This window comes from Triticum aestivum, chromosome 1D (assembly GCF_018294505.1).
Source record: "Triticum aestivum cultivar Chinese Spring chromosome 1D, IWGSC CS RefSeq v2.1, whole genome shotgun sequence".
Taxonomy (NCBI): Eukaryota; Viridiplantae; Streptophyta; class Magnoliopsida; order Poales; family Poaceae; genus Triticum; species Triticum aestivum.
The window spans coordinates 494,920,172-494,930,306 of NC_057796.1; the positions used below are offsets into that span (position 1 = coordinate 494,920,172).

Below are 10,135 nucleotides of genomic sequence, written 5' to 3' on the forward strand. Positions count from 1 at the left end.
AGGCCAGGGAGAGGTACAGGAGGCCGTCAGGGTGGCGCCAGAGGGTGATACCTCGGCCGCCGGACGCATGGGGGAGCAAATCACCCTGGAGACTGTCGACGGGGGCCATATCCAGTTCGGCCCCCAGCCAAATACTATTCCAGAGACCCATACGGCTCCGGAATCAGGCAAGCAGCCTCCTTCGAAAGAAGGAGGTGCACCTATTCCGCTGGTGACCTCTGTCCACCCAGAGGCACCAGATACTCTTCTAGAAGCGCTGCAAAGTGCTTCCATTGTTGAGGAACACCGTACCCTCATGGGTACAGTGGTTGAGAGGGTTCGGTCCGCCAAGAGCGGACTGACCGAAGCCGGCACCAGCCTTCTAACAGGCTTTGAGGTATGTGACATAATTATGCAAAAAGAATGTCATAGTATAGACAGTAGCCCCTGAGACTTTGTCCGGTGTTCGAAAAGAAAAGCCGGACAAAGGATCAAATAATTTTCTCAGGAGACTAACCATACATGTCTATGTGAATAAGCACGCGTTGATGCTGGCTGCGACCTCCCATTCTGCCGAAGTCTCCTAACTGAAGCAGAGTCTGGAGCGTACCGAGGAAGAGCTCGGCCATGTGAAGAAACAACTAGAGGACCAGCAAGGTATGTAATGGCCTATACTGATCTTGGAAAGATACGAATTGTTTGTGTTGATCATGTTATCATGATATTTCATAGGAGCTGCGACCGAGGTGGAGACCCTCAAGAACGCGCTGGCCGAGGCCTAGAAGAGAGCGGCGGAGGAATAAGCCGCCCATGAAAAGCACGAGGCAAGGGTTGGGGAGGTCCAGCAGGAGCTCCAGGATGCCGTAAAGAAATGCAAGTCCTTGGAGCGCAAGATTGCGAACCAAGGGTCCGAACTTGCTAAGGCCCAACAAAGCACACAAGAGGCCTGGGTTGAAGCCCAGGGTGCCCTCCAGGAAATCCAGGAGGCCAGGAAAATCACGGCGGGTAAGGCCTTTATTATGCAGAGCAAATATGTGAAGAAAAGGTACCTCTTTCTGACCCGGATTTGGAGTTCTCCAGGAGCGTTTGCTGATCTGCCGCGCAGTGTTGCTGATGCTGCGGAGTTCTTCCGAGCCGAAGAGGGGAGCTCAACGGAGAAGCTGTTCTGGTCACAATACCTTGCGCCAGAGCATCCGGTGCCCTTTAGTGATCAGCTAAAACAGCTGACCGAACTGCATAGGGTGGCCGAACTGGCCATGAAGGATTTGATAATCCATTTATGGCTTGTCGAAGCCATACCCAGCAGCTACTTCAGGCTCGTGAAGCGGCTGGTCGATGCTTGCCCTCGGCTTGATGCCATCAAGTGGTCGGTCTGCATCGAAGGTGCGCGGATGGCCTTCGCCCGTGTCAAGGTGCAGTGGGTGAAGATCGACGTCGTCAAGCTTGCGACCAAGGGACAGCCCGTAGGCAAGGAGTGCCGCACGCCCGAGCGTTATTTTGATGATGACCTGAAGGGATCCCGCATTATGGAGGGCCAGTGTGCAAAAGACGTTATCTTTGAATGATGACATTCATGTTATCCCGTCCTGTATTATGAAACAAAGCCGATATGTAATATAATGGGTAATGGGTAATGTATACGATGGAACAAAGCCGATATGTAATATAATGATGACATTCATGTTATCTCTTGGGGATATGGGTAATGTATATCATGCTCACTGTTTTAACTTGGGGGGGGGGGGGACTTCTTCTATCCCCCTGTGTTCGGCGGACGGGGCTCCTTGTCATCGTCCTCACTTTGCGACCCCTTCTCCTTGTTCTCGGCATTTAACTTGCCGGCCTGTTTAAAGACCCAACAGCTTCTGTTGGTATGATTGGCTGGTTTATTAGGGGTGCCGTGGATCTGACATGGACGATCGAGTATGCGGTCCAAGCTGGATGAGCCCGGATTGTTTCTTTTAAATGGCTTCTTCCGCTGGCTGGACTTGGAGCCACTGAATCCGGCGTTGACCGTCGTGTCATCGGTATTATCACTGTTGCTTCGCCGCTTGTGCCTGTTGCGTCGGGGCTTGCCGTTGCTATTTCTGGCTTCAGAGGTGCCAGGTTCGTTTGCATTATTATTGCTACGGGCTAGCCAGCTATCTTCTCCCGCACAAAAGCAGGTCATAAGTGCCGTGAGGGCCGCCATGGACTTCGGTTTTTCTTGGCCGAGGTGTCGGGCGAGCCATTCGTCGCGGATGCTATGCTTAAAGGCCGCTAGGGCTTCGGCATCCGGACAGTCGACGATCTGGTTTTTTTTTAGTTAGGAACCTAGTCCAGAATTTCCTAGCTGACTCTCCGGGCTGTTGAACTATGTGACTTAAGTCATCGGCATCCGGAGGTCGGACGTATGTACCTTGGAAGTTGTCGCGGAAGGCGTCTTCCAAGTCCTCCCAGCTGGCAATAGAGTTTTCTGGCAGGCTGTTTAACCAGTGCCAAGCTGGTCCCTTGAGTTTTAGCGGGAGGTATTTGATGGCATGGAGATCATCACCGCGGGCCATATGAATAAGAAGAAAGTCCTCAATCCATACTGCGGGATATGTTGTTCCATCGTATGATTCGATATTAACGGGTTTAAACCCTTCTTGGAATTCGTGCTCCATTACTTCATTAGTGAAGCAGAGGGGGTGTGCGGCGCCTCTATATCGGGCCAAGTCGCGACGTAGCTCGGATGGAGTCCGTCTGCGGTTTTCGGCCCGGACGTGATTGTGCTTGTCACGTCCAGCTAGATAGCCGTCATCGCGCGCCGGGGCACGCTCCCGTGATCCGTAGATCGATCTGGTCTGACCTGTTCTATTTTCCAGGTGCTGCCGCAGGTCATATGTATATCCCCGGGCTGTTGTGTCTCTACCCTTACGGTGAGGTAGTATGGGCTGGTGTTCGGCTTGAATTGTCGTTCTGTCCCGGCCACGTGGTGGTCGGTCAGCCGCGTTACGCACTGATGCTACGGGCTCAAGTGCCTCATCGTCGAATTGAGGTAGTAGTTTACGCTTCGGGTAACTTTTGGTTGGCCGCTCGAGGCCGTATTCTTCGGCTGCCAGGACATTAGTCCATCTGTCGTTAAGTAGATCTTGATCAGCTTCAAGCTGCTGCTACTTCTTTTTCAGGCTCCTTGCAGTGGCTATTAGCCGGCGCTTAAAGCGCTCCTGCTCGAGGGGTTCCTCAAGCACGATGAAGTCTTCGTCGCCGAGGCTCACCTCATCCTCGGAGAGTGGGAGATAATTACTGTCCTCCGAGTCTTCGTTTACAGCCTGTTCATCAGGGCTAGCTTGCCCATCTTCCCGATCGTCCTGTTCGGAGGTTGGCTCGACGGGGTCTTCTTGGTCTTCGGCGTCGTCTGGAGTATTGTTGTCTCCCGTGCCGGTATTGTTGTCTTTTCCACGGCGTGATGTAGAGCGGCGCCGCTGACATCGGCGCTTTGGCTGTATCTCAGGAGGTTTATCCTCGACCGGATCCTTCTCGTTATCGTCGTTACCCTCTTTGGGTGTATCCACCATGTACACGTCATACGAAGAGGTGGCCGTCCAGCATCCGGTAAACGGCGGGTTTTGGGCCTGCTCTTCTCCGGCATCATCGTCCATACCGTCGATGTCTTCGGAGCCGTAATCGAGCATGTCAATTAAGTCATCGACACTGGCTATGAAGTGGGTGGTGGGTGGGACGTAAAATTCCCCGCTCTCAGCCCCTAGTCCGGGCTAGGCGTAGTTTGAACGTTGCTCCTCTGTAATGACGAGGGATCGCATCAAGTACAGAGCCTCGCTTAAAGGTGAGGTTTGGCCAGGGGGGAGAGAGTCCGTGGAGCACGGCGAGAAGGAGACTCCCTGGCCGAACTCACATGATGCTGGCTCCGAGGGTTCGGAGCCAATGTTCGGGGAGGAGTCCGGCTTCATGATGGTTGCCAGCGACTCTACTTCCTCCGGCTCTCCCATGCTGGGCTTAGTGGCCGCAGATAGTCCAGCGGGCTCAGGAATCCCGTCTTCGGACCTGGCGATGCGCTCCGGATCTAAGGCCAGCGCGGAGGTTGGGGTCGTGAACCCTTGGAATATCAAGTCTCCTCGGATGTCAGCGACGTAATCCAGATTTCCAAAACTAATCTGGTGCTCTGGGGCGTAGCTATCGATCTGCTCTAGATGGCCAAGCGAGTTGGCCCGCAGTGCAAAGCTGCCGAACACGAAGATCTGGCCGGGGAGGAAAACCTCCCCCAGGGCGGCGTTGTTGTAAATGACTGATGGAGCCATCGAACCTTCTGACGACGACACAGCGGAACTCTCAATGAAAGCACCAATGTCGGTGTCAAAACCGGCGATCTCGGGTAGGGGGTCCCGAACTGTGCGTCTAGGGTCGATGGTAACAGGAGACAGGGGACACGATGTTTACCCAGGTTCGGGCCCTCTTGATGGAGGTAATACCCTACTTCCTGCTTTATTGATCTTGATGAATATGAGGATTACAAGATTTGATCTACCACGAGATCGTAATGGCTAAACCCTAGATGTCTGGCCTGTATGATTGTGATTCCCTCTACGGACTAAACCCTCCGGTTTATATAGACACCGGAGGGTCCTAGGGTTGTACGGAGTCGGTTTACAGAGGATGGGATCTTCATATCCGAACACCAAGCTTGCCATCCACGCCAAAGAGAGTCCCATCCGGACACGGGAGGAAGTCTCCTATCTTGTATCTTCATGGCCCATCAGTCCGACCCACATCACATAGGTTGGACGCCCGAGGACCCCTTAATCCAGGACTCCCTCAGGTTCATCATCCTCCTTGGTGCCTCTTGGATGATGCGTGAGTAGTTCATTGTAGACCTACGGGTCCGTAGTTAGTAGCTAGATGGCTTACTCTCTCTCTCTCTCTCTCTCTCTCTCTCTCTCTCTATCTATCTATCTATCTATCTATCTATCTCTCTCTCTCTTTTGATTCTCAATACAATGGTCTCTTGAAGATCTATTTGATGTAACTCTTTTTGTGGTGCGTTTGTTGGGATCCCATGAACTTTGAGTTTATGATCAGATCTATTTTATCCATGAAAGTTATTTGAGTTTTCTCTTGATCTCTTATATGCATGATTACTTATAGCCTCGTATTTCTTCTTCGAATCTTTGGTTTAGTTAGACCAACTAGATTGATTTTTCTTGCCAAGGGAAGAGGTGCTTTGTGATGGGTTCGGATGTGCGGTGTTCTTTCCCAGTGACAGAAGGGGCAGCAAGACACGTATTGATCGTTACCATTAAGGATAACAAGATGGGGTCTATTCCTACATGAATAGATCTTGTCTACATCATGTCATCGTTCTTATTGCATTACTCCGTTTCTCCATGAACTTAATACACTAGATGTATGCTGGATAGCGGTCGATGTGTGGAGTTATAGTAGTAGATGCAGGCAGGAGTCGGTCTACTAATCTTGGACATGATGCCTACATAATAATCATTGCCTGGATATCGTCATAATTATTTTAAGTTTTATCAATTGCCCAACAGTAATTTGTTTATCCGTCGTATGCTATTTTTCTCGAGAGAAGCCACTAGTGAAATCTACGGCCCCCGGGTCTATTCTCCATCATATTTGCTTTGAGATCTTTTTTTATCTCGCTTTTATTTTTAGATCTATTATTCCAAAAACCCAAAAATACCTTGCTGCACTTTTTCCTTATTTATTCTATTTTTTTATTGTGAGAGCTATTTATCCAAAATCATACAAACCAATCTATCTTTTACCCGAGAGGGATTGTTAACCCCTCTTTTGCGTCGGGTTGCAGGTATTTGTTCTTTGCGTGCAGGTACCGTTTACATAGTGTTGCTTAGTTATCCTACTGGTTCGATAACCTTGGTTTCATAATTGAGGGAAATACCTACCTTCGCTGTACTGCATCATCCCTTCCTCCTTGGGGAAAAAACTTACGCGGATACGATACAAGTAAGGATCATCAATCAACACCACCAATCATCATCCCATAAGCACCACCAACTTCCACACCAATTGAGCGGAGCCTCCTCGGGTTCACAGCCCTAGGCACCAGACCCCCGAAGTTCATGACTCAGGGGACGGCCCCTCGGTCTTCGCTACACCGACCATGATTCCCCCGATCATCGCAAACGAGGCAGTGGAGCTGCTACCACACCGGTGCCAGGAAATGATCCCATGGGAATGACAATGGAGGCCATGAGACGGGCCACCGTGGCCGCCAACATCAACTATGAAAGAGCAAGGAAGAGGCCCTCGCACAACACGCCCGATGGAAGGAAACCATGCCAACGAGTAGCGTCGGCGACCCCGGCGCCAGTTCCGCTCGACAGCCGACGCACTTGCGACTCGCGGCCGCAAGTCGCTCACGACTCCGACTAGATCGGAGAACTTGACTACGTATAGACACCAACTCACAACCTTCAAGCAATTGCGGTCCTAGAAGACAAACTTCATGCTACCCCACGCAACCCTGGTATTGCATAATGTCATCAAGCTCCAAGCAAATGTGAGTCAATCACGGCCCCGTCGCGCAAACTCTGACAACATGCTCTCCGCCCCAGGGCACCCTCGACAACATAACTACCAGGGCTCCCAGCCAAGGATGTTGGCGCCCCTCGTGAAAGAGCCTGGCGGTCTGCGACAAACGATCACCCTTTTTGCGGGGTACGACAACCGATCTCGACCATTGTAGGCTAGAACCAGACACCTGCACTGTGGCCTCCGCCCGTGTAGGAGCGCCTTGGCCATCAACCCGACCTCCGGGGACACATCAGAGCCTCGAAGAAGGAACATTGCGGGTATTTAAAAGTGTTCAGGAGTACCCAAAACCCAATTTCAAAACATGTTCATGAATTAAAAAAAAGTTCGACATTTTAAAAATTATTTCAAGATTAAAAAATATGTACATGAATTTGAAAATTTGATCACAAGCACAAAAATTGTTAACGGATTTGAAAGAAATTTTCACAAATATGAATATTTTTTAATTTTAAAAGTGTTCATGATTTTGAAAAATGTCCTCAGACTTTTCGAAAAAATGATCACAAATTTGAATTATCTTTATGATTTTAAAAATCATGGATTTTAAAGAAATGTTAACAAATACCAACTTTTTCACAAATTTGAAAAAAGGTTCGTGGATTTCAGGAAGTGTTCATAAATTGGAAAATCTTTCATGATTTAATTTTTTTTGTGAATTTTGCGAAAATAATCCCGAATTTCAAAAATGTGCATGATTTGATAAATTCTCTAAATTTGAAAAACTGTTCATGAATTTTAAAAAAGTCCACGAATACTGAAAATGTTACAAATTTGAACAAATATTTTTGGATTTCGAAAATGTTCATAAATTTGAGTAAAGTTTCGGATAAAAATATCAATTTCTAAAAATGTTCATGATTTGATGAAATATTGTAAATTTCAAAATTGTTCACCAATTTGAAAAAGTGTTCCCAGGTATCAAAAAATGTTTCTGAATTTGAAGTAAAAGAATGAAAAATACGAAAAGAAAGGGAAAAGAAAGAAAAGAACAAACAAAAAGGAAAATAAATAAAAAAGATAAGAGAAAATAAAAATAAAAATAGAATAAATCGAAAGAAATAAAAAGGAACTTTTCGAAAACCAGAAATGGAGTCTTCTGGAAAAGTTCACTTGGGCCGGCGTATGCGCCTTTGCTCCGCAAAGGTAGACCTATTAGGATTCGTGGTTCGACAGTTTGACGCTTAATGCATCATATAGGAAATTCCCTAATTCATGGTGTCGTAACGATAAGAGTTCAACCGAGGAGACCTCATCCCTGGCCATCCCTAGCGCTGAAGGTGTCGGTTCGCTCGCCTCACTAGGTGATTCGCTCGGTAGCCACATAAAAACAATGGTTCAAATAAAAATCACTTTTTTTTCTACAGATAAAGAAATATACATTTAAAATGTTCAATAATTTCAAACAAAATATGGTTCTGAAACAAATCAAAAATTCATAAAATGTTAATGAATTTTAAATTCGCAAATCTAAAAAAGGTTCACGAATTTTGGAAAAAGTGGTCGCATCTCAAAAAATAATTAATTTGAAAACATTTCTCGAAATTAAAAATGTTCACAAATTTTGAAAATAGTTTATGAATTTTAAAAATAAGTTATTGTCTTTAAAAATGGTGAATTACAAGAAAATAATAATAATAAATCAAGACAGAGAAATCCGGTCAGAAGTTTCTAGAAGCTTCACGAAACCGTGCAAGCTTAAGAACCCAAGTAGAAAGTACTTCCTACGTCCGGACTTAGTTGACACTTAGACAGATGTATCTATCTAGCACCAAAAAATGTCTAGGCACATATTATAGAGCGTCAATGAATTCCGAAGTACATGGTCCGGCGTGGGCGCTGTCTACCGAAACAACTCTAACCGGCACTAAAGGTGTCATACTCTTTTTTTTAGACATAAAGGTGTCATACTCAGCTCAACCGAGTATGCTTCATGGTCCAGGCCCAACCAAGTGAACTTTCTAGATTGGGCTTAGGCCACCCCAGGTATCCTGGGCCGATTCTTCGGCTTGGGTCCCGCTGTCAGTCTCTCTTAATTTTATCTCCTTCCTTTGAATGATCCAGGCCCGGCAGGCCGCTACGTGTTCGTGGTAGTTCTGAAAAAAAACGCGCTCGTGGTGGAGACGGAAACGAAGGCCACGTCGGTGGTAGCGGACTCCAAAGGAATAATACCTTTCTTCTAAAAAAGAAAGGTATAATGGACTCCAAAGGTATAATGCGTGGTCGGTCGTTGCAGACCATATACCCGATCCGAAAAACTAGAAATCGAAACTAGGATTAATAGCCATGGCGGCGGCGTTAAGGCTCGGCGGTCGCATGCTGCTCCGACGAACTCAAGAGCAAGGGCGGCGCGTCTTCTCGGATCCGCAACAGCGGCTCTTCGCGGACACGAGCGTGCGTGCAACCTTGGATTTTTCTCCCTCTGAATGTCGTGGTGTGATCAAAGATTGTACTAGTATCTATCTATTTTGTGGTGGATCTTATTCTTCACCCTGCATGCATGCATGCAGGCCACCGCCCCTGAGGGCAAGCAACCTCTCGCGATCCGCTTGGCGGAGATGAAGGAGAAGAAAGAGGAACTTTACAACATGGGATTTTCGTTGGCAACCGAGTACAATCTCCCTCGCGGTGTCGGCCGAGAGAACAAGCAGCTGCTGGAGCTGCTCTCGGTGCAAGTCCAGCCAAGGCCCAATGATGTCCACTGGTTTGTTCTTTGCTTACTACGTACTGTATAAATTATTATGTCATGTCGTTTCTCATGGATGGGTCGCTTGATTATTAACTAGGATGCGGCGGCGGAGGATGGAGAGGTTGAAGCGATTCGTGAAAATTTGGGGGGTATTTACTCTGGTGTGTACGACTGTGGAGGGCCTGCAGATGTTGAACAAGGAGATACGTACGCCTGAAACCAAGGAACGGGCTGGATGATTTCGACGATTGGTGGTCTGGAAACAAGAGTTGATCCCAGCACTTACATGAAACATGACTGGTGGAACAGCCGCTAGCTACCTCAACTCCTTGTCCATGCATCCTTGTAGCTCAAGATCCATGATGATTGCTCCTCTTCGGTTTTAGCAGAGGGCTCAAGGTGAATGATCAATATCCACCCGCTAGGTCTAGTTATAATTAAGTTTCTCATGTGCCGATCACTCTGCAAGACCTAATCCTTTGTCGATGATTGTCTCAATTATCCCTTTTTTTTAAGTTAACACAACTTTATTAATTGAAAATAACGGTTACATCGTCTATAAGAAAAGGTACAATATCTCCATAGGCTCCTCAAACCACTCATTCGTCGCGGAAACTCTAGCTAACCTAGCTAATTCGTGAGCAACCCTATTCGCTTCCCTATTACAGTGTTCAAAACTAGTAAGGGGAAAGTCACAAGCCAAAAAATAGCAGTCATCGAAAATTGCTGCCCTGTTCCCGCAAATTGCCCTCCATTCTTCATATTAGAGTTAATTATCAGACGGTTGCATCTTGCCTCTTGTGCCAGATATAAGCCAAACCTTAGAGCCATAGCTTCTGCCGTCAGAACATCCACACACCAATCAATCTTCTAGTTTTCGCCGACTATGGAACTTCCTTTATCATCTCTAAGGAT

At 47.3% G+C, this 10,135-nt stretch overlaps 1 protein-coding gene across 1 annotated transcript; it reads left to right on the top strand.

Moving 5' to 3' along the window:
• Positions 1–8,742: 8,742 nt before the first annotated feature.
• LOC123179715 (uncharacterized) lies at positions 8,743–9,721 on the top strand. Its single transcript, XM_044591588.1, has 3 exons — positions 8,743–8,925; positions 9,042–9,235; positions 9,318–9,721. Exons 1-3 carry the CDS (start codon positions 8,818–8,820, stop codon positions 9,457–9,459), a joined length of 444 nt encoding a protein of 147 aa, XP_044447523.1. The 5' UTR covers positions 8,743–8,817; the 3' UTR covers positions 9,460–9,721.
• The last annotated feature ends 414 nt before the right edge of the window (positions 9,722–10,135 follow it).